The 24,202-nt window shown below is 45.8% G+C and overlaps 1 protein-coding gene across 1 annotated transcript in view; it reads right to left on the bottom strand.

Annotated features, from left to right (window-relative positions):
- Positions 1-21,534, bottom strand: part of LCT (lactase) — a 54,873-nt gene extending 33,339 nt beyond the window's left edge. The window contains exons 1-5 of the mRNA XM_007964855.3: positions 20,895-21,534; positions 14,444-14,523; positions 10,935-11,018; positions 5,287-5,389; positions 3,445-3,523 (exon numbers count right to left, since the gene is read on the bottom strand). Coding sequence (XP_007963046.3) covers positions 3,445-3,523; positions 5,287-5,389; positions 10,935-11,018; positions 14,444-14,523; positions 20,895-21,534 — 986 coding nt within the window. The remainder of the gene's footprint in view (positions 1-3,444; positions 3,524-5,286; positions 5,390-10,934; positions 11,019-14,443; positions 14,524-20,894) is intronic.
- Positions 21,535-24,202: the final 2,668 nt, after the last annotated feature.

The following is a 24,202-nucleotide window of genomic DNA, read 5'->3' on the forward strand; positions in this document are numbered from 1 at the left end:
TCCAGTTTATTGAGCCTTAATTCTGCACTGGCCACTGTGATAAGAATGGATGTGTATTATCTCATTTAATTTTCCCAACAAATTTATGATATGGGTACTACAATGATTTATCCTCACCCTGCACAGGAGGAAACTGAGACTTAAAGAAATGGGGGCTGGGTGTGGTGGTGCGCGCCTGTAATCCCAGCACTTTGGGAGGCTGAGGCAAGTGGATCACGAGGTCAGAAGTTCAAGACCAGCCTGACCAACATGGAGAAACCCCGTCTCTACTAAAAATACAAAATTAGCCAGGCATGGTGGTGGGGGCCTGTAATCCCAACTACTCAGGAGGCTGAGGCAGGAGAATCACTTGAACCTAGGAGGCAGAGGTTGCGGTGAGCTGAGATTGTGCCATTGCACTCCAGCCTGGGCAACAAGAGTGAAACTCCGTCAAAAAAAGAAGAAGAAAGAAAGAAAAGAAAGACAGACAAAAGGAAGGAAGGAAGGAAGGAAGGAAGGAAGGAAGGAAGGAAGGAAGGAAGGAAGGAAGGAAGGAAGGAAGGAAGGAAGGAGAGAGAAACTTCCTGACTTCAGGGAGCCAGCAGCTATTATCAGCTGGTACAGAAGTACACTGATGTGGACTGACTAAATATTAGTCCTGGCTACTGCCTCCTTTCTTCTTCATGCTGCTTGGATTTCAGACATAATGGCAGGAGCTCAAGCATCCATCCTGGACCATGAGGCAGAAACCTTGTTAAAGGTGACAAAGCAACAACAAAGGAGCCTGGATTCCTGGTTATGAGTAACTTCTCCTTGCACACAGCTTGCAGGTGGTGGAGCAGCTTCTGTGCTTTTAACCTCATATACATACATGTTTATGTGCATATATGTGTGTGTACATATGTATGCGCATATGAAATAAAACATCACATAAAAGTGCACGCTGCATTTATACAAAATGTGGTCTGATATTTTCTATTTTATTCTAGTCCATCTTCCTCCCTCCCACTCTCCTTTCCTCTTTTTTCTTTCTTTTTTTTTTTTCCAATTGTGATTGCCAACTTCTAAATTGATTTCACAGTCAGAGTCATGTCCCGCAGGCGGGAAAGCATGCAGCAAGGCGGGAAAGCATGCATGCTGCAAATTACAGCCAGCAGAGGGCGGCCTTGAGGAGTGCGGCACTTGTCTGGGGAAAAGGAGGTGGAGTACTAGAGCATCTCCCTGTCACACAGCCAACGCGTGGAGAGCCGATGGCGCCTATACCAGGCTGGCCCACGGTACAGAACTGGGAGAAGTGACAAGGACACTGCACAGGTATTTTCCTCTCAAAGAGCGAAGGCTGGGACCGGGTCATCCTGCAGGAGGCGTCTTCTGAAACTAAGCGCCTTCTGTTTCACTCAGCATCAACTCCCTGACATTTGCTACAGCAGGGGGAAAGGGAAATGATCCTCTCCTTTGTTGATTATCCCAACACATGTGCGACCGTGGAGCGCACCCAGGGATGCGGCGCCGCCCCTCGGTGCTCAGCCTCTGCGCATTCACGATTCCCATAAACACAGCCTCGTCTGCTCCAAATCTCACTCTCACCCAGTCCTCCCGGCCCTGACTCTGTCCTCCTGGGTTGCATGAAAAGAGTTTTGAGGAAACAAATAAACCGCCCTGGGATGAAATAGAACTTGCTGTACAGGCTTGGGGCTGGGAACCCTGGGTTTGCCGGCCACCGGAAGGGATTTAGCACATGATGGCGCCTCAAGCTCCACACCAAGGGCTCCTAAATTCTCCCTTTTTTAGGGTGCAGTTCTGTGTGTCTCCTGCCACATTCTCATGTGGGAGTTGTTTTGGGGTCTCTCGTCTCCCCTATAAGGTCAAAAATTCTGAAGGAGAAAGCTATATTAGTCCTTTCTGAATCACTCCCCACCCACTGCCCCTGCATTCAGCAGGTTCTCCAACCACATCCTCCTGAGTAGGAGCCCCTGGCTGTCCGTTTAATGTAAGCCCGTGTTGGCCCTCCCCTTCAGGCAAAGCACCACCAAGTGCTGAGAGCACCTCAGAGCTGGCAGCACTTGTAATCACTGGCTTCTCGGGGAACCTATTTCATTATGGCCTCTTGAGTTTTCTTTCCTGAAGCCACAGCCAGTCCTTCTTGGCTGACTCCAAGTTTGGTCAGGGAGCAGTGGTAACCCCAGTCTGTCCATTGCAAGTCTGCACTGCCACACAAAGCCTGAGGTACAGCTGCTGCTGTGGGTCTGTTGATCTGAACTGCTGATTTGAAGTGGATTGAGAGGATGGAACAATAGAAGGGGGATATGGCTCAGGAAAGTCGAGCACTGGAAGAGGAAAGGTACAAAGTGGTGTTGTCACTGAATGACCCTGAACAGGGCTGCACTGGAAATATCAGAGGTGAGTGACAAAGAGAACTCTAGCTGAAGGTCTGGAAGTCAATTATTGTCTCCAGCCTTTGTCCCACTGATGGTGCATGAAGTTCATGCATGTAACACCCCTCCATGGAGTGCTGAGATTCTGGGCAATTCCCAGTGCTGGCTACCATGCTATTCTTTTCTCATTCACCCAATAAGTGTATTGGGATATGCATGCATGAAAGCAATGTAATTATGGGCGCAACCTCAAAATCTGCTCTAATTTTTAAAAGCATATCATTTGCCTCTTTGGCACTTTAGTCATTCAGAAAGGCATTATTTACAACCCCGCTATAGATTCAAACCTCTATCCCTAGAATGTTGTCGAGTTAGGCGTCTGGCCTGTAGCAACAGCTGGCTTTCCTGTCTACGCTGTCTCCTCCCAGGGAGGATGTTTCACCCTTCATATTGAGGAAATGGACACAGAGAACCCATTTCTCTTACTCATCATGTAACTTCAGCAGGACGTTCAGATCTATCTTTAACCTGGCCACTCTCCCACAAGCTCACACTGTCTCCAATAAGATCTTAAACTAGAAGTCAGGGGTTCATATCCTAGCGGGTGCAGTGGCACAATCTCGGCCCACAGCAACTTCTGCCTCCTGGGCTCAAGCGATCCTCCCACCTCAGTCTCCCAAGTAGCTGGGGCCATAGGTATGCACCACCATGCCTAGGTAATTTTTGTATTTTTGTAATTTTTTGTAGAGACAGAGTTTCACCATGTTGCCCAGTCCAGTCTTGAACTCCTGGACTCAAGCAATCTTCCCACCTTTGCCTACCAGAGTGCTGGAATTACAGGTGTGAGCCATCATGCTAGTTGTGCACAGTTGGGCGAACTGATAGATGAGAAAGCAGAACCTCATGAGTCCCACTCAGTAAGAGACTCCCTGCTTTCTTTCTGAGTCTTTGTTTCTCATCAATTGAATGGCAATAATAAACTTGGTGGCCCAAGAGTTGATGACAATAGTCCTATAAGGTTATACATGTAAAAGAAACAGTATTCTACAAATATCAGTTATTGATAGTTCAATAGGAAACCTGACATTACCTTTTCTTGGAACTTGATGAACAACTCAGAAACTCATTAATATCAAACCCAATGGTGAGCACTTGGTCTTTATTTATGGCTGTAAGAGAAGAAATTAAATTAACTCTATGTAAATGCCAACAAAGAACATGCAAGTCTGACACACCCAAACTCCAAGCAGCGGTTCCAAGCCCCTTTGGAAAATACCATGGGCTAAGGACTTTAGAAGCTCAGAAGTGAATTCTACTTACTTATTGCTTAAAAAGTGGTTCTCAAACTTCAGTGTGAATCAAAATCATCTGTATAGCTTGTTAAAACAAAGTTTGCCGGTCCCACTCCCAGAGTGTCTGATGCAGTAGGTCTCAAGTAGGTCTCAAGAATATGTATTTCTAATGAGCTCCCAGGTGATGCTAATGTTGATGCTGCTGGTCTGGGAACCACAACTTTGGGAACAATTGATTTAGAAGAACTCAAAGATCAGAAAGGGGTGGAATATTTTTTAAATTGTGGTAAAATACACATAAACAGAAAAGGTACAATTTTAACCACTTAGAGAGAGGTGGGATCTAAGAACAGAAATTGTTATGCCATCAAAGGTGAGTTCAGATAAGCATCAAAAAATGGTATCTATGGATGAACTTCAGGGGCCCTGTGGAGCCAACCCAATGCTGGGAGGGGGTCCAGGTGTGCTATGGTTTGGATGTGGTTTGTCCCCACCAAAACTCATGTTGAAATTTAATTGCCAATGTAACATTGTTGAGAGGTTACGGGACCTCTAAGAGGCATTTGGGTCATGAGGGATCTGCCCTCATGAAGGGATTAGTGCAGTCTCTTCCCACTGACTCACATGGGACTGGATTAGTTACCATGACAGTGGTTGTTATAAAGTGAGGGTGCCTCTGGTGTTTAATCTATTTGCAGACACTTGCTTCCCCTTCCACTTCTCTGCCATGTTAGGATACAGCATGAGGCCCTCACCAGAAGCTGACCAGATGTGGCTGCCTGATCTTGAACTTCCCAGTCCCCAGAACCATGAGCTAAATAAACCTTTTTTCTTTGTAAATTACACAATCTAGAGTATTCTGTTACAGCAACACAAGACAGACTAATATATAGTGGTAGAAAGAACACTACTGACTTCTCCCATACTCTGGCCTGTGGACAGGAGTGACAGACCTGAATATCAGGGCCCTCAGGCACATTCCCCTCTGCCCCTTCCTCCCTTCTTGCAGAGTCTCCAGTGACTGCCAGCCTCAATGCTATCATAGACCCCACCTTTCCCCTGACTTGATTGGACCAGGAGCAGCCTCCTGATCCATGGCCAGCACTCAGATTCACTCTCAAGAATTTGAACTAAGAGACACTAGGAAGATGGCCCTTGACCCGTGAGTCCCACACTTGAAAGTTCTTAGCATCTTTGTCAGGTACCCACCAGGGCCATGTGCAAACTGAGATAATGGGGACACAGAACAAGGGTAAGTAGAGAGAGCTGGCTGGAGAGAGAGGGGCACAAGAAAGCCCTGCCAAGAGGAGCAGAGATGAGAGACCTTGGAGGGAGAGGTAATGAAAGGAGGCAAAGATGAGTTTCCATGCTTACAACTCACAGCTGAGGCCTGACTATCTTTATGTCCATAAGAGGCATACTTGTGCAGAACCTCTCCTCTTTCTTGGGTCAATGGGGGTTGGTTGCAAGGGACCATCAGTAGGAAGGCATAGTACACTAACCCAATCTGGGGTGGGCTCTTAGACCAGCCTTTCTCCCATGCTCCTCCTCCCATTGGAACCCCAGACTTTCAAGACTGCTACCCAGAGCACCAGTGCACCAAATGGCACTTGAAACCTCTTCAGCAATGGCCCACTCACCTTCAAAAAGGCTGAAGAGCAGCCTGGCTGGGCTCTTCATGGTGGAGGGGCAGTCCGGGAGTTTTAGGTTGAAGATGAAAACTTTCACTTTTGGCTCAATGGTCTGAAAAAGAGAAGGACTAGCAAGTGAACTGAAGCCTCCTGGAAAGCATCTTGATAACAGGGACAGAGTTTCAAGATGGGAAGTTGTAGTACTTACTCTGGCTTTGGAAATGACCTCTAACTATCTCAGTTAATTAAAGGAGCTGACTCTAGACTCTGAAGGAGAAAGATCTACAAGTTTCAATAACATAGTCTCCCCTCCCCACCAACCCCCACCTTCACCTCTTCCTTCATCTCAGGCTTACAGAGCACCTCTTAGAGCCAGGCACGGTGTTAGGATCAGGAAGCTACTTCTTCTAAAGCTACTTTAGAAGCTTAGTTAAGAGGCCACCATTGCCATATCTATGGATGTCTGGGATTTGCTTCACAATAATCCAGTTTGGTTAGCTGGGTATGGTGGTGCATGCCTGTAGTTCCAGCTACTTGGGAGGCTGAGCGAGGAGGATTGCTTGAGCCCAGGAGTTCAAGGCTGCAGTGAGCTATGATCGCACCACTGCACTCCAGCCTGGGTGACAGAGCAAGATCCTATCTCTAAAAAAATGGTTTGTTTTTTTTTTTTTAATTAAAAATCTAGTTTGGGAGATAGAAGTTACGAGTTAGGTGAAAGAAGATTAGCTATGAGCCAATAGCTCTTGCAGTTGGAGATGGCTTCATAGGGGTTCATCATACTTACTTTCTACTTTTGGATGTCAGAAATTTTCCAAAACAAAAAGTTATAGCAGCTCCGAGGGCATGGTGGCTCACACCTGTAATCCCAGCACTTTGGGAAACTGAGGTGGGCGGATCACCTGAGGTCAGGAGTTCAAGACCAGCCTGACCAACATGGTGAAACACTATCTCTATCAAAAATACAAAAATTAGCTGGGCTTGGTGGTTCACGCTTGTAATATTGGCTACTTGGGAGGCTGAGACAGGAGAATTGCTTGAACTCAGGAGGCAGAAGTTGCAGTGAACCACTGCACTTCAGCCTGGGCAACAAGAGCCAGGTTTCATCCCAACAAAAAGAAAAAAAAAAAAGTTATATTAGCTGTCATCACTAAAATGGAAGCAAATGTAATTTCCTCTCCTTATTTCTAGCCATTTCAGTATCAAGGAAAACGTCTCAGACTGACATGCTGTTTGACTTCACTTTAAATTATCTTTTTTTGCAGGGGTTAGAGTTTGGTCATTTTACTCACAGTAATTTTTTCCTCCTCTGAACAACTAAAAGCTACCAAAAGTTACCAATAGTAACTCCTTTAAAAAGAGCCAGGCATAGTCTTTACTTTCTCATAGCCACCTGTGACAATGTCCTGTCTTTACAGATGAGGAGTCAGAAGCTCGAGAGGCTGAGTGGGTTGCCCATGACCTCACAGTTAGTGGAGCTGTGACTCCACACAGTCCTCATCCCTCCCTGTGCTGGGTCAACGCAGTGGGGACAAACGGCCCAGGGTGGCGCGCTTAGGGAAGCAAGTGTTTTCTCCTTCCTGAAAGACGGATATGCCATGAGGCAGCCGGTGATGTCCCAGGGCTGGAGAGGTAGAGGAGCCTCGGAGGCCCCCGGCCTGCCTTCTGCCAAGCGGAGAACTCCCTGGGAGCACAGCTTTTTCTGATAAGTGGATGTGGGACCTCCTCGTGTGCCTCCTGTAGAACTGAGAACCCAGGGGTGTGCCACAGCTCTTCATTGCTGGGCTGGAGGCTGTTCTCAGGCCCTCAGACAGCTGTGTGCCGTTGGGGAGTGGCCGCTGAGGGCCCCTGGGGCTCAGAGAGGGCTGTGCAGGTGCTCTGGGGAGAGGGTGGGAATGGGAGCAGGTGCCTGCTCCTCCCTGCCCTGCTTTCGTCCTCTTCCCTCGCAGCCCACAGGAAGAGGCCCCTTCAAGGGGAGGGTGGGGTTCTGGGATGGGGAGGGAGGGGACATTGGGAAGGTGGGCAGTGCGATTCAGGCTCCTGTGGACACAACTCAGCCCCTGTCCTCAGGGCAGGTTCAGCTGTTCTTCCTGTCCTGGGGGTGGTAACTGTGCATGGGAAATGCTACCAGGCATGAGACCACAATCCCAGGAAGGAACAGTGTCCTCTCAAGCTCGGCTGTCATTTCCGAATCTTTGAGGCTGCCTCTGAGGGTCCAACCCCACCCAAGGAAGTAAAAGGAATACATAACCATTGCAGAGCATTTATAAATGGCTGCTAAGTTTGTCCAGGGAGAGTTTTATTATTTGACTGGCCAGCTACAGACTGAAGTTTCAGTGCTTTTCCCAGACACTGGTAGAAGTGTCTTGAAAATGTGGTAGCCAGGGCCGGGTGCGGTGGCTCATGCCTGTAATCCCAGCACTTTAGGAGGTCGAGAGGGGTGGATCACTTGAGTCCAGGAGTTGGAGACCAGCATAGCTAACATGGTGAAACCCCATCTCTACTAAAAATACAAAAAAAAAGTCAGGCATGGTGGCGGTCTCCTGTAATCCCAGCTACTCGGGAGGCTGAGGCAGGAGAATCGCTTGAACCCAGGAGGTGCAGGTTGCAGTGAGCTGAGATCATGCCACAGGGCACTCCAGCCTGGGTGACAGAGCGAGACTCCATCTTAAAAAAAAAAAAAATGTTGTGATGGAAAAAGGGAAGAGACTGAAAATCACATCCTCAAGTACCAGCCATGCCGTGCCCCTGCTGACTGCCTGTCAGAGGCACGCAACCTCCACACAACAGAGATGGTTTTAAAATGGCAGCTGTGTCCAAACCTGCTAGCCTAGCAACAAGCTCTGGTTTAATTCCATGAGGAGGACAACAGGCAGCTTTAGTCATTACAGGCACAAGCAGACCTCGAGGACACTAGAGTGCTAAACAAGGCCCAGAAACCTTGTCAGCCAGCCCACGAGCACAGGCCCTGGGTCGCAAGCAAGTTTAGGTTCAGGTGAGGCATTCACAAAAACAACTGAAATTGATCATATGTGATTTAAAAATACCACCCTCATTATCATGCTCCCAACCCTTGGACTTCTTTTTCTTTTTTTTTTTTTCGAAATGAGTCTCTCTCTGTTCCCTGGGCTGGAGTGCAGGGGCGCCATCTTGGCTCACTGCAACTTCCACTTCCCGGGTTCAAGCGGTTATTGTGCCTCAGTCTCCCAAGGAGCTGGGATTACAGGTGCGCGCCACTATACTTGGTTAATTTTTGTATTTAGTAGAGACAGGGTTTCCCCATGTCAGGCAGGCTGGTCTTGAACTCCTGGCCTCAAGTGATCCGCCTGCCTCAACCTCCCAAAGTGCTGGGATTACAGGTGTGAGACTTATTTTTCTTTTGAAGAGACAGTGTGGTGTCTTAGAATGAGAAAGCCCTGGTTCAAATCCAACCCTGGAGCTCACCACCTTGGTGAGATTGTTTAAACCTTAGAGTGGGTTTTGAGAGGTTGAGATGATGTGAGGATGAAGTGCCTCCCAGGTGTCTGGGATAAGCAAGCACTAAAATTATATAGCTGTTACTCAGATGTCTTTGTGGCTACATCTGTCGCCTTTGATTAGATCAGCGGTCCCCAACATTCTTGGCACCAGGGACTGGTTTCGTGGAAGACAATTTTTCCACAGACTTGGGGGAGGTGGGAGGGCTGATTTGGGGATGAAACTGTTCTACCTCAGGTTATCAGGCATTAGATTCTCATAAGGAGCACGCAACCTGGATCCCTCGCATGTGCAGTTCCCAATAGGGTTTGTGCTTCTATCTAATACGGCCGCTGATCTGGCAGGACGTGGAGCTCAGGTGGTAATGCTTGCTGGCCTGCCACTCACCTCCTGCCGTGCAGCCGGGTTCCTAACAGGCCATGAACCAGTACTGGTGCTCAGCCTGGGGGCTGGGGACCCCTGAATTAGATCATCTTATTATTTGTAGATAACAAAAGCAGCAGTGCCTACACAGGCAGCTGGAGACACACAGATATTGGGATTGGACTGGTGCTAATTTGTCCATTTCAGTCACTCTGCCTCAGGTAAAATGGAGGGTCCATGGCCTTTTTTTTTTTTTTTTTTTTTTTTTGAGATGGAGTCTCTCTCTGTCACCAGGCTGGAGTGCAGTGGCAAAATCTCGGCTCTCTGCAACCTCCGCCTCCCAGGTTCAAGTGATTCTTCTGCCTCTGCCTCCCAAGTAGCTGGGACTGCAGGTGTGTGCCACCATGCCCATCTAATTTTTGTATTTTTAGTAGAGACAGGTTTTCACCATGTTGGCCAGGATGGTCTTAATCTCTTGATCTTGTGATCCACCCGCCTCGGCCTCCCAAAGTGCTGGGATTACAGGCGTGAGCCACTGTGCCCGGTCAAACTTGGCCTTTTAAGGGATAATTCCTCAGGTAAACTATCCTCCTTGGTGACGGAGATGGTGGGATTCAAAACCAGAGGTGAGTGATGGGGGCTGCTCTACCTGCCTCGTGGGAGGCACAGGCTGAAAGCAGCGGGGAGTGGCTTTATGCCCAAACCTGCAGAGGCAGGAGGTCCAATGTGGGTGCATTCCAGTGGCCAGACATCCTTGCAAAGGCCCACAGGAAGGCAGCTCTCCAGGGTTATAGGAACACTGCCAGCACTCAGAAGGTGCAGGAGAAAACATGGGCACCATCAGATACACCTTGCATTGGGGGAATAGTTGTGACTGTAGGGAATGAAGCAAGTAAGTCACACAGCAGTGACCAAGCCTAAGAGAGAAACCTGGTAGTTGGATAGGAGGCTCCTAACATACTTTCTCTAATGAGCCCACATCATTAGACTTGAGAAAAGCAGTACTGGGTACAGGAGGGAGTCCTGAGCTTACTGGAAGGTCCAGACAGCTGGGATCTGATTTAGTAGACCTGGGTGAGAAATGTTTGTTTTTTAAAAAATGTGGTAAAATAGACTTAAAGAAAAAATTTACAGGCCAGGTGTGGTGGCTCACACCTGTAATCCCAGCACTTGGGGAGGCCGACGGGTGCGGATCACTTTAGGTCAGGAGTTTGAGACCAGCAGGACCAACATGGTGAAACCTTGCCTCTACCAAAAATACAAAAATTAGCCAGGCATGTTAGTGTCTTCCTGTAGTCCCAGCTACTGGAGAGGCTGAAGCAGGAGAATCGCTTGAACTCAGGAGGCAGAGGCTGCAGTGAGCCAAGATCGCACCACTGCACTCCAGCCTGGGCAACTGAGGAAGACTCCATCTTAAAAAAAGAAAAATTATCGTCATAACCATTAAATGTGTAGTTCAGTGGCGTTAAGTAGATTCACATCATTATGCAACCATCACCCCCACTGATGAATTGCCTTTTTAAAACTCAGAATGAACCCTAGAATCTCGATTCTCGGCAGATTTCTACACAAGAAAGCAGAGGATTTATGTAAATATTTATCTTAACAAGCTAACCCTCATATCCTTTCTAGGAAAGACTACCTAACATCTGATGTTCTCTAAGGATGCTTGCAACAGAAATCTCCCCAGACTCAACTCAGCAGATCTCTGACTGTTGATGGAAGTTCAGTTTATGCAGTAGTCAAAGCATTAAATGTCTAATCTGCTCTCTGAAACCTTCGCAGCATTCATCATCAATGTGGAAAAGGGCTCAAATTACCTGCAATTTACTCAGCTTCTGCCGCAGACTTGCCTCATTTTGGCATTCATAAGACAAATCAAGAGAGAGGAAATCAACCGTGTCCTGGAAATAGTAAATAGGGTCATTAGAGCCTAAGCAGTGTCAAGACTCTCGGAAATATGCTTTCTTGTTTCTCCCCTTATCACTAAACTGAATATTCCAAAGCGGGATTTTCCAAAGGAAAAGATGGAGATGGAATGAGAAAGTGTATGTGCGCGTGTGTAGAGTGGCGGGGGGATGCCTGTGCCTGTGCGTTGTTGGGAAATGCATTACCTATGTGCTCATCCATTTGCCTCTGTGCTCAGCACACAGAAAGCACGCAGTGTTGATGGCTAAATGAATGCGTGAATGCCAGAAATGGGAGGGAGCTGGAGGCCAGGGCTGCCCCTGCCACTTCCTCCACAGACTCTAGCACTTGGCCAGGATGGCGGCAGTAGAGCCTTCAGTCAAGCATGACTCCACAGTCATCCCTGTGGATCCTACTGGGTTTGGTTTTTGGTTTTGGTTTTAATTTCAGGCCACGGTTTGAAGTTCACCCCCGGTTATCCCTAGCCAGGCCAAGAGCTAGGGCCTGTGGAGGATGCCCTGGGGACATCCTTTTTAGCAGAGCACAACCCTCATGGTCCTGGTCGTCAACACCCCCATCCACGCATCCGATAAGGATGTCCCCTCTGCCCTGTCTCTGGCCTGCATGTGCTCAAAGAACTTCAGATTCACAGAGTCTACACAGGAAGACACCACCATGCTGCCACTACCCTCACAACCCCCAATGCTCCGTTCCCCTCCACGAGCCTGGTAGACTGTACCTTTCCACCCTTGGCATGATTACATCATTACCTGTCTTATCCTTCCCACAGATCATCTGCTTCTTCGAGACAAGGACTATGGTTAACAGCACCTGGTCAGAACCAAGTGCTCTGTGCACCTTAATGCCTAGTGTTCCATTATTGGAATGCTAGGCCTGTGGGTGTTACTTATATCCTACTGCTCAAGGTCGTCGCCAAGGTCTGATTGCGAAAGTTCAAAAAATTGCAATCTCAGGCATAAATGGGTTAATAAGTGGTTCACCACTGGCTCCCTGTTGCTTTCTCAGTTGTCATCAGTGTTCACTAAAGACCACTCTGGCAGGTATCGGTCCAGCGTTCCCTGCCCACCCTCGCAGCTCTTGCTTGTCTCTGTTAATTCTGCACAACACATTGTCACTGAGTTCCAACCTCAGAAAGTCACACTGTGCTGGGATGGTGGGTAGGGATTCACATTTAGAGATAAATAATATCCACAGAGGTTTACACCTTTAATAGGGAGGGTTAGCAAATGCACCAATCACACGAGGAGAAGGCAGAAAGTCAGACATGCCATGAGAAGCCCGCCAGTGGTTCTCATGCCTTGCTGGGGATTAGACTCACCTGGGGACTTGGGATGCCTGTGCAGGCCCAGGTGGGTCCCACCACATTAAGCCTTGGTCTCTGTGCTCTCTCCTAGCTCTCTAGGTGGTTCTGATGCGCACTCGAGCTTGGGAACCACTGGTCTAAAGCAATGGCTAAGGGTCCGGGTGGGGAGACAGCGCAACAGGGCGAGTGAGGGAGTGTTACTGCGCGAGGCCTCCGCTGGAGAGCACAGTTACATGTACGTTAACAATGGAGAAAATTTTGCTGGAAGGAGATTTGAGGAAGGCAGGAAGACAGGAAGACAGGAAGGACGTCCAGTAGGGGATGCAGGAGAGTAGGAAGCAAGCATAGCACTCACACGGGCAAAATAGGAGGTGAGGCCAGAGAGAGAGACACCCACATGTTCATGCACTGGAGTGTCCTGCAGGATTCGTCCCACTCGGGAGTGTGGCTTCCCAGCAGGGAATGGGTCAGAACTGTGCTTTCAGAAGATTACCAGAAGCATTGCACAGCATGGACTGGGGCAAAGACCAGTACAAAGGCTATTTCTTGACGAGCATTTTTCTGATCAGCACTTTGGCCTCCTGCATTCATAACTGATAGCAGTTATCGCCCTCTGTAAACTAATTTAGATGCCATTCTGTCCATGCAATCAGCCTTGGAGTTGTCCCTCCAGAACCTTATCAGGTCTTGGTTCCATTGTGTTTGAACTGGAAAATCTGAAGACTGGACCCTGATCCTGGGGCCCCCATCACCATGCAGACGCCAATGAGCAGCACCGCATCTCTACAGCGCCAGGGCGATGCTGCAGAACTGGAGGCCAGCAGTGGTTCCCATGGCTTCCAGACTGCCCAGCAGCCCAAGGGGGCCCAAAGCTGTTCACTTCTCAGATTATTTTGATTTTTCTTTAAAAAATTATAGTTAAAGGCTGGGCGTGGTGGCTCAAGCCTGTAATTCCAGCACTTTGGGAGGCCGAGGCAGGTGGATCACCTGAGGTCAGGAGTTTGAGACAAGCCTGACCAACATGGTGAAACCCCATCTCTACTAAAAATACAAAATTAGCTGGGCGTGGTGGCACATGCCTGTAATCCCAGCTACTTGGGAGGCTGAGGCAGAAGAATTGCTTGAATCCAGGGGACAGAGATTGCAGTGAGCTGAGATCGTGCCACTGCACTCCAGCCTGAGCAACAAGAATGAAACTCCATCTCAAAAAAAATAAAAAATAAAAAATATAAATTATAGTTAAAAAGTGATAGTTGGCTGGACGTGGCGGCTCATGCCTGTAATCTCAACACTTTGGGAGGCTGAGGTGGGAGGATTGCTCAAGGCCAGGAGTTGGAAGTTGAGGCTTCAGTGAGCTGTGATCATGCCACTGCACTCTGGCCTGGGTGACAGAGAAGGCCACAAAACCCTGTCTCTAAAAAAATAAATAACTAAAAATAAAAAATAAAAAGTGATAGAGGATGTATGAACATTTTTAATTTTTTTTTTTTTCTAGACAGGGTCTTGCTGTGTCACCCAGGCTGGAGATATGATCACAGTTCACTGCAGCCTTGACCTCCAGGGCTAAAGTGATCCTCCCACCTCAGCCTCCCGAGCAGCTGGGACTACAGGCATATATCACCATGCCTTGCTAATTTTTGTATTTTTAGTAGAGAGGGAGTTTTGCCATGTTGCCCAGGCTGGTCTCGAACTCGTGGGCTCAAACAACTCTCCCACCTCCCCCAACAAAGTGCTGGGATTACAGACGTGAGCCACCGTGTTCGGCCAGGTGCACATTTTTTAAAAACCCCTTTATAAACCTAGTACCTGTTTTGCCATAATTTCATCTCTTCTCCTGTAAGCTATCTTGGACTAAAAAATCAGGGCAAGCAGAGGCAAGTGACTCCTTCCTGCAGGGGTGCCAACACTTGACCAAGCAGGAGCTGCAGCTTCAAGATTTTGTTTTTAAGGTAATTATGAACCTAGAGAATATATACCACTCATTCTGAGGTATTTACAGAAATGTCAAACCAAACAGACCAAAACTTCTCTTGTTTTTAAAAAATTAAAATCAAACTCTCCTTGGATGTCACAGGTATATTTTTGGGCTGCTGTCACCTGGGCAAGTGCAGATATGGGTGGTTCTAGCAGGAGCTCCGGGATATCTTCAACTCGCAGGACAACAGAGAGTTTTCCGCCTGAAACCAACCAGAGACATGAACAGCAGGTGAGCGAGGGTGGGAGGCTCTGACTGCGGAAACCACCGGGGGGTTCATTTCCTATGGACCCGAAGAAGTCATCCACGTGACTTTACTCTAGCTGAAAGATTTTAGAAGAAAAGGTGGCTTAAAAAAAATAATGTCCCTTTAGAGAGTTTGTGAAAATCAGGACTATGAAATGCAGAGCAGTTGGAAAGTTGGCAAGGAGAGAACTCCTTCCTAAACTTCTTTTTTTTTTTTTTTTGAGACAGGGTCTTGCTGTCGCCCAGGCTGGAGTGCAGTGGCGTGATCTCACCTTATTGCAGTCTCTGCCTCTCAGACTCAAGCGATCCTCCTGCCTCAGGCTCTTGAGTAGCTGGGACTACAGTTATGTGCTACCATGCCTGGCTAGTTTTTAAATTTTTTGTGGAGATATGGTGTCATTATATTTTCCAGGCTGATCTCAAACTCCTGGGCTCAAGCACTTCTCCCGCCTTGGTCTCTCAAAGTGCTGAGATTACAGGCATGAGCCACTGTGCCCACTCCTAAACTTCTTTTTAAAGTCGGGGTGCTCTCAGGAAACTGCTGTTCCCTGATCCTTATTCATGGGAAAATATCAATACAGCCCCTAATGGGCATTGAGGGGAGAAACAAGGAAATATTAGCATGTGTGGCTTGTACCCACTTGCTTTGACATTGGATGACATAACAGTGGTTCTCAAACTGTTGTGTACATCACAATCACCTACCGAGATTGTTCAAATGCCAATTTCAGGCTGGGCACGGTGGCTCACGCCTGTAATCCAAGCACTTTGGGTGGCCAAGGTGGGTGAATCGCTTGAGGTTAGGAGTTCGAGACCAGCCTGGCCGACATGGTGAAACCCCGTCTCTACTAAAAATACAAAAATTAGGAGTGGAGTGCTGCGCCTGTAATCTCGGCTATTTGGGAGGCTGAGGCTGGAGCACTGCTTGAACTCAGGAGACAGAGGTTGCAGTGAGCCTAGATCTCACAACTGCACTCCAGCCTGGGCAACAGAGTGAGACTCCGTCTCAAAAAGAAAAAAAAAAAGCCAATTTCAGGCCCTGCCCTCGGAGATTCAGAGTGAGCAGAGTAGAGTGGGCCCAGGAGCAAGCATTTTAACACACTTCTCGGGGGATTCCAACACAATGGTCCTCAGACCATAATTTGAGAAACACTGCATGGCGCTGGGATGGCTCAGCCGTTCTGTGTTGCTGTCGATGGATATAAATTTTCAGCCCACATTGGATGTTCCTTGAGGAGCAAAATTTAAACATTTATGTAATCCCTCCAAGTATCAAGCTTAGGACTGGGTGGATAGAAAGGGCTCAGACCTGTGATTTGGAAACACGAAACAAAAATTGAATAAAACCGCAGTTTCAGATTTTAACAATAGGACCATATTCATTCAAATTCTCTACAGAAGATAGATCCCCTGCCAATGAAACCACCACAAACAACCATTACCAACTACAATGGTGCTTATTTTGATAAGCACAATGAATCTTTGAAATACTTCTGAGCATGGAATATCACTGGGAGATATTTAGTTCTCATTCTGACAAGATAATGTTGTTTCCCAGTTATTTAATGGTTGTGCTCCATGGATCTGTTTCACATTCCACAGGTTTCCAGACTTCAAACCATCATCACTTCCGTGGAATAAACCGCTAATCTACTTTAGCGTCTCTATACATTTGTCTATTCGAGACATTTGTTGTAAATGTAAATGTAGACTGTAAATGTAAATACGTGGTTGTGACTGGCCGCTTTCACTAGCATGTTTTTAAGCTTCATCAACGTTGTATCATATATCAGAACTTCTTTCTGGCCAAGCATGGTAGTTCACACCTATAATCCCAGCACTTTGGGAGGCTGAGGTGGGAGGATCACTTGAGGTCAGGAGTTCGAGACCAGCCTGGCCAACATGGTGAAACCCCGTCTCTACTAAAAATACAAAAAAATTAGCCGGGCATGGTGGTGCATGCCTGTAGTGCCAACTACTTGGGAGGCTAAGGCAGAAGAATTGATTGAACTTGGGAGGTAGAGGTTGCAGTGAGCCAAGATCGCACCACTAAATTCCAGCTTGGGTGACAGAGCGAGACTCTGTCTAAAAAATAAATAAATAAATAAAATAACTTCTTTCTTTTTATGGCTGAATAATATTCTATTGTATGGATATATTAATACTACATTTTATTTATCCATCAGTTGATGGTCATTGTTTCCACTTTTGGTTTTTATGAATTACACTGCTATGTGGACATTTGTTCATTTCAGTTGGATATATCCCTAGAAGAGGAATTGTTAAGCCATATGTTAACTCTAAAGTTTGAGGAAGTGCTGGGCTGTTTTCCAAAGTGGCTGCACTGTTGTTCATGGCCCCAGCAGTGTACTCAGGTTCCACTCCCTCCACAGTGTCACCAGCACTGTTATAGTCTGTCTTTGTAATTACAGCCCTCCTCGTAGGTGTGAAGCGGTATTCTGTTCTATTTTAATTGCTGGATTAAGTAGTCGGTTCATTGGCATTTCTAATGGGTTTTTTTTTTTTTTTTTTGCTTTTGATCAAGCTATATTATATAACATTTTTGATGTATATCAAATAATATATTTTTAAAAGAACAATAAGTCTATAGGATTGGATTTAGAAGGAAAGTGAGCATGAGGGAGAGAGAGGGAAGAAAAACCACTTTTTGAAATAGTAAGAAGACTGAAAAAGAGAACTTATTCTGTGTCTTGCATGATATTGGGGACAGATATTTGGGGAAACACAAAATGAAGGGTAGGAGAAATAAGCAGAAGAAAAGAAGGAAGATATGAGTTTAAAAAGAAAGTCTTTAGTCACCTGATGAAAAGTAAAAATAAAATATGGAAAACATTTAAATAAACATGTACATATAGTTTTATAATTTAAAGAATTTTGTGCATCCATCCTCAAAATAAGATTTTTTTTTATTTGGGATGATACCATCTTTCCTTCTTTCTTTTTATTATTACTTTTCAATCCTGCTTCTTCTGTAGTCTTTCATTCTTTTTTATTTTCTTTTCTGTTTCTTTCTTTCATTTGTTCATTAATTCTTTCTTTTTCTTTCTCCTCTTTTTCTTTCTCTTTCCTCTTTCTCTTCTTCTCTTTCTTCTCTCTCTCTCTGTCTCTCCTTCCTTCCTTCTTTTTCTTTCTTTCCTTTTTTTTTTTTTTTTTTTTCAGGTCTGGCTCTGTCACCTAGGCTGGAGTGCAGTGGTGTGATCTTGGCTCACTGCGTGATTCTGGCTCACTGCAGCCTCTGCTGCCCGGGTTCCAGCGATTCTCCCACCTCATCCTCCCTTGTAGCTGGGATTACACACGCACACTACCACACCTGGTGTGTGTGTGTAATCCCAGCTACAAGAGAACTTTTGTGATTTTTTTTTTTAGGAGAGATGGGGTTTCACCACGTTGGCCAGGCTAGTCTTGAACTTCTGAGCTCAAACAAGCTGCCCACCTTGGCCTCCCAAAGCACTGGGGTTACAGATGTGAGCCACTGCGCCTGGCCTCATTCTTTCAAAGTTTATTTTACTCAGAGCTTCTTCAGTAGGATTGGAGCCAACACACATCTCTGTGTTTATTTGCTGACCTGCCCCAAGACAGGCTCTGCAAAGAGCACAGTGGTTCTCCACGGCGCTCCTAGGTTCAGGCAACTGTCTCCGTGAACAGAGCTCTGCTCTCCCTCAGACTGGGCCCCTTTTCTCTTTCTCGAGCCCACTCTCGCCCTGCATTTCCAGCTGCTCAAATGGTGGCCCAGGAACAGCCTTCCTGGCAACTCTGTCTCAAATATCCCCAGCCACTCTCACACTTTCTTCCCTTACCCTGCCTTAAAAAAAAAAAGTGGTAAAACACACATAACAGAAAAAGTACCATCTTAACTATTTTGAAGTGTACAGTTCAGTATTATTAAGTATATTCACATTGTTGTGCAACCAATCTCCAGAATTTTTCATCTTTCAGAACAGAAACTCTATCCCCATTAAACAGCTCTCCATTTTCCCTTACCCCAGCCCCTGGCCTCTGTCATTCTCCTTCCTGTCTCCATGAATTTGACCGCTCTAGGTTCCTCCTATACGTGGAATCATACAGCATTTGTCTTTTTGTGTCTGATTTACTTCACGTAGCATAATGTCCTCAAGGTTCATCCATGTTGTAGCACGTGACAAGACTTCCTCCCTTTTTAATAAAGGTGGAGTAATATTCCACTTTATGTCTACACCACATCTTGTTTATCCATTCATCCATCAGCGGATATCTGGGTTGCTTCCCCCTTTTCGCTATTGTGAATAAGGCTGCTATAATGTCCTACCTTATTTTTTAAGATAGAAAAAAAAATGTTTAAGGCTGGGCTCAAGCCTGTAATCCCATCACTTTCAGAGGCCGAGGCAGGCAGATCACCTGAGGTTAGGAGTTCGAGTCCAGCCTGGCCAACATGGAGAAACCCCATCTCTACTAAAAATAGAAAAATTAGCCGGATGTGGTGGTGCGTGCCATAATCCCAGCCACTGGGAAGGCAGAGGCAGGAGAACTGCTTGAACCCGGGAGGTGGAGCTTGCAGTGAGCCGAGATCATGCCACTGCACTGCAGCCTGGGCAACAGAATGAGACTCCATCTCAGAAAAAAAAAAAAAAAAAAGAAAAAAATGTTTAACCTCTCTATAATCAAATACGTGCAAATTAACAAGAGATGAAAATAAGTGCTTTCACTGTTAAATTAGTACTAAAATATAGCATTTGAAACTGACAGAATGGGGTTAGAAGAGTAATTTTATAACTGTTTGTATAAATGATTATACAACTTTTCTGTAAAATAATTTAGTACCATGCTTTAAAATCTTAAAGAATGCAGATCTTTTTACCTAGTAGTTTCAATTCTAAGACTCTGTCAAAAAGAATTTATCAGAAGGTGGGAAATAGTTTATAGATAGGAATGTCATTGCAACATAACTTGTAACTAGTGAAAATTAGAATAAACATACAAAAATAAGGAAAATAGTTTAAACTTTATGCTCCATTTATACAATGGGAACCTATAAGACCATTGAAAGTTATGCTTTCAAGTTTTTGCTCTGTTTTAAGCAATAGTATTCCAGCACTGGAGTAAATTATTATTATTATTTTAGAGATGGTGGTTTGCTATGTTGCCCAGGCTGGTCTCCAACTCCTGGCCTCAAGCAATCCTCCTGCCTTGGCCTCCTAACAGGCATGAGCCACCACCACGCCTGGCTCAAGTTTTTAATAAAATGAGAATATAGTCATAAAATATGTTAAATTGAAAAACTAGAACATAGAAGTATGTATATATATCAGGTACTATATATACAAATATGTATGTATACAGTATATAATAAAAACAAGAAAGCATACATAATGCAAAATTGGTTCTCAAAATTGGTGTACCTAACGTACAGTTAGGGAATTGATTAAAATCACAAAAGTCCTGGTACAGCCTAGGCCTCCAGATCAGAACTTCAAGTCCCCTAGGAGGCAGGAATGTCAACAGTTAACAGTTGTGCTCTCCTCATCCTGTGGTATATAATTGTTTCATCTTGTATTTGTCTGTCTCCCAAGCTGGAATGTAAGCTCCAACTAAGACATGTAAGTAAAGGGGAGCTGAGGGGGAAGGACAGGAAACCATGAAGCCTTGCCTCCAAGTCAGGGCAGCAGGACATAGAAAGGAAGATAGAAAGACAATCAGGGCTTGCCCAACTCAAGACTGGGCAAGGGGGGTTTCAAAGATATATATGTGTGTGTGTATGTGTGTACATATATATGTGTGTGTGTACATATATGTGTGTGTGTGTGTGTATATATATATATATTTTTTGAGACGGAGTCTTGCTCTGTTGCCCAGGCTGGAGTGCAGTGGCATGATTTTGGCTCACTGCAACCTCTACCTCCTGGGTTCCAGTGATTCTCCTGCCTAAGCCTCCCACGTAGCTGGGATTACAGGCACCTGCTACTATCCCTGACTAATTTTTATATTTTTGGTAGAGACAGGGTTTTGCCATATTGGCCAGGCTGGTCTCAAACTCTTGACCTCAAGTGATCCAACCACCTTAGCCTCCCAAAGTGCTGGGATTACAGGCGTGAGCCACTACACCTGGCCTCAAAGATATTTTTCAAAGGAAATGCTGAGCATTATGCCCTATTAGGTACCCCTTCCTATCTCCAGTGGGAAATCAGTACATTATTAATTTCTCCCTGTGCAGAGACACGAGAGGACTGCTGAAGGTGGGTGGCGAGAAACGCCAGATCTGCTCTAAGGGGGACGGGGAAGGTGTGTGATGAAGGCTGTCAAGGGGTCACCACCAGGTCAATGTGTACTCACCCTGAGAAGCATAGTTTTCATGATAAATCTCATAGGCTTTTCTGTGGGCATCACTGAGGGTCTGGAGTCGTGACGCTCTTGATTCCTGGTGGGGAAGCTCCTTGATCACTTCCTCCAAGTCACTGAAGGTGAACCAGATCCCAACGAGGTCCCCGAAGGAGTGGAAGGCGAATGTGGCATAATCAGCAAAGAGGTCAGCGAAGACTTCGGTTCTCTGGAGGGTGCTGGCCGGGAGGGTCTGGTGGTGCAGGATGACCATGGGCTGAAGCCGTGCAGTCTTGAGGGCCTCCAGGAGTCGCCGGTAGCACTGCACTGTTTTCTTGTCTGGATTCTGGGTGCTTCCTGCTGGGAGGAGCTGTGCCCATGACAGAAATACCTTATAATGGGTGATCTGACTGGCATGAAGACTGCTGAAGTACTCTGGCAGGAAAGTGGGCAGTGGCTGGTGACAAACATACATATCTTTGTCCCCTGCTACAAAGTTAGAACTCTGGTCTCCCAGGGGCCCACTCAGGTTGTGCAGCAAGTCATTGGTTAAAGGACCAGCGGTGGAAATGAAATTTCTCTCAGACTCCCAGTCTGACCCCCAGCATGAAACACTTAGCAGGGCAATAAACACTACATGCCAAGACAGCTCCATTTTCTAGGAACTGTTAGGAGGTATGTGGAACCCTTACTTTATAACAACAACTGAGGTTGTAAAATACTAAGTGATTAAGACTTAATAATTAACTGGGTTATCTATGATCACAAAATCAGTACATGGTTCACTAATGCAATATTTAAAAATGTAAAGATCAGGGCCGGGTGTGGTGGCTTGCACTTGTAATTCCAGCACTTTGGGAGGCCGAGGCGGGCAGATCACGAGGTCAGGAGATCGAGACCATCCTGGCTAACACGGTGAAACCCTGTCTCTACTAAAAATACAAAAAATTAGCCGGGCATAGTGGCATGCGTCTGTAGTCCCGGCTACTCAGGAGGCTGAGGCAGGAGAATTGCCTGAACCCGGGAGGTGGAGGTTGCAGTGAGCCGAGATCATGCCACTGCCCTCCAGCCTGGGCGACAGAATGAGACTCCATCTCAAAAAATAAATAAATAAATAAATAAATAAAGACCAACACAAAAACCTCAAACTTCCTATACAATTTAAGCAGAGGAACCTGGAAAATGTCTGAAGAAAACAATTATCAAGTTTTTATTTATTTATTTATTTTGGTGACAGGGTCTCACTCTGTTGCCCAGGTGGGAGTGCAGTGGTGCGATCACAGCTCACTACAGCCTTGACTTCCTGGGCTTAAGCGATCCTCCCATCTCAGCATCCTGGGTAGGTGGGACCATAGGTGTGTGCCACCACGACTGGCTAATTTTTTGTACTTTTAGTAGAGATGGAGTTTTGCCATGTCACCCATGCTGGTCTCGAACTCCTGGGCTCAAGCGATCCTCTTGCCTCAGCCTCCCAAAGTGTTGGGATTACAGGTGTGAGCCACCACACCCAGCCACAAATTATTTAAAAATTTGTTTACATAATACAACAAAAATAAGTCCTTTGCCCCAAATTTTCCTTCTTTAAAAATATGCTGAACACATTTTGTAAGAGATTCGAACAATATGGAAACATCTATGAAAAACTTGCAAATTCCTTCACCCTCCCCCCTCCTCTTCCTAGAATAAGTATCTTCAACAATATGCATCTTTCCAGTTTTCTTTCTCTGCATATCTTAATGGTTATACAGGAGTCAGAATGCCTGGGTTTAAATCTCATCTGACGAAAATTACTTAACTTTGTGCCTCAATGTTGTCACCTGTAGAATGTGGATAATTCATCATAGGCTTTGGGGATTAAATGGGTCTTTCTTGTAGCATGTATGGAATAGTACTGCTCAGGGATCATTATTATTACATATATACAAACGGAAACATTTGTAGAACATTTAAAATATAAAACAACTTAACATACATGGAATCATGCCATGTGTAGTTTTTCAGCCTTCTTTTCTTCACCTGACAGCTCTTAAGAGCTCCGCCTCCCGGGTTCACGCCATTCTCCTGCCTCAGCCTCCCGAGTAGCTGGGACTATAGGCACCCGCCACCACGCCTGGCTAATTTTTTTGTGTTTTTAGTAGAGACGGGGTTTCACCGTGTTAGTCAGGATGGTCTCGATCTCCTGATCTTGTGATCCACCCGCCTTGGCCTCCCAAAGTGCTGGGATTACAGGCGTGAGCCACCACGCCCGGCGGGAATCTTTGTTGTTGTTGTTGTTGGTGGTGCCACCCAAGCTGGAGTACAGTGGCATGATCTCAGCTCACTGCAACCTCCACCTCTTGGGTTTAAGCAATTCTCCTGCCCCAACCTCCCGAGTAGCTGGAATTACAGGCACCCCGCCACCATGCCTGGCTAATTTTTGTATTTTTAGTAGAGATGGGTTTTCTCCATGTTGGCCAGGCTTGTCTCGAACTCCTGACCTCCTGTGATCTACCTACCTCGGCCTCCCAAAGTGCTGGGATTACAGGTGTCAGCCACCGTGCCCAGCCTTTTTTTTTTCTTAAGTGAAAGCAAGCCTATTAAGTGAAAGGAATAAAAAATGGTTACTGCGTTGGCAGAGCAGCCTATACTCTTTAAAGATGTATTACCTGATACCGTCTTTTTATAAAAATCCTGTGACAAATCTACTTGAGTATTCATTCGTTTTCAATATTTGTCATTTGTTTTTATTTTTAAAATACATAATAATTGTACATACTTGTGCAGTACATTTTGACAAGGTTTCATACAAGTTGATCCCAGGGAAAGAGATAATTATTGGGAGAAATGTGTTTACACCATTGTTTTAACCTATATTAATCTGTCTTGCTTTCTACTAATAGATTTGTGGCTGCTCAAATTCACATTGCACTGCAAAGCTCAGACATCAAGACAAGTTGAGTACTCATGGGTATTAGACTGTCCCATGTGGGCCTTAGCCTTAGACAGTATTTTGCTTTTGTGACCTTTAACATACTTTGTGATTTAATGGATCTTCATCACAGGCACAATTCTTAAAATGCCAGTTCCTGACACTAATGACATTAGAAAACATTTCTAACAACTTGTTTTCAAAATACAGATACAAAATGGTAATCCTACGGAAGAACATTTTTTTCAGTAACAAATATGCTTCTTTGTATTTGGCAGGATTAAGACTCTCACACAATAGGCCCACACAGCTTTGGAGTGGCAGAAAAGAGGGAGGGAGGAGGTTCATGGAAAGCGTGATTGACTTCCTTCAGTTGTTTTTCAAATTCCCTTTTTAAAATTGACACATTTTACGT

This window comes from Chlorocebus sabaeus, chromosome 10 (genome assembly GCF_047675955.1).
Source record: "Chlorocebus sabaeus isolate Y175 chromosome 10, mChlSab1.0.hap1, whole genome shotgun sequence".
In the NCBI taxonomy this organism is placed as follows: domain Eukaryota; kingdom Metazoa; phylum Chordata; class Mammalia; order Primates; family Cercopithecidae; genus Chlorocebus; species Chlorocebus sabaeus.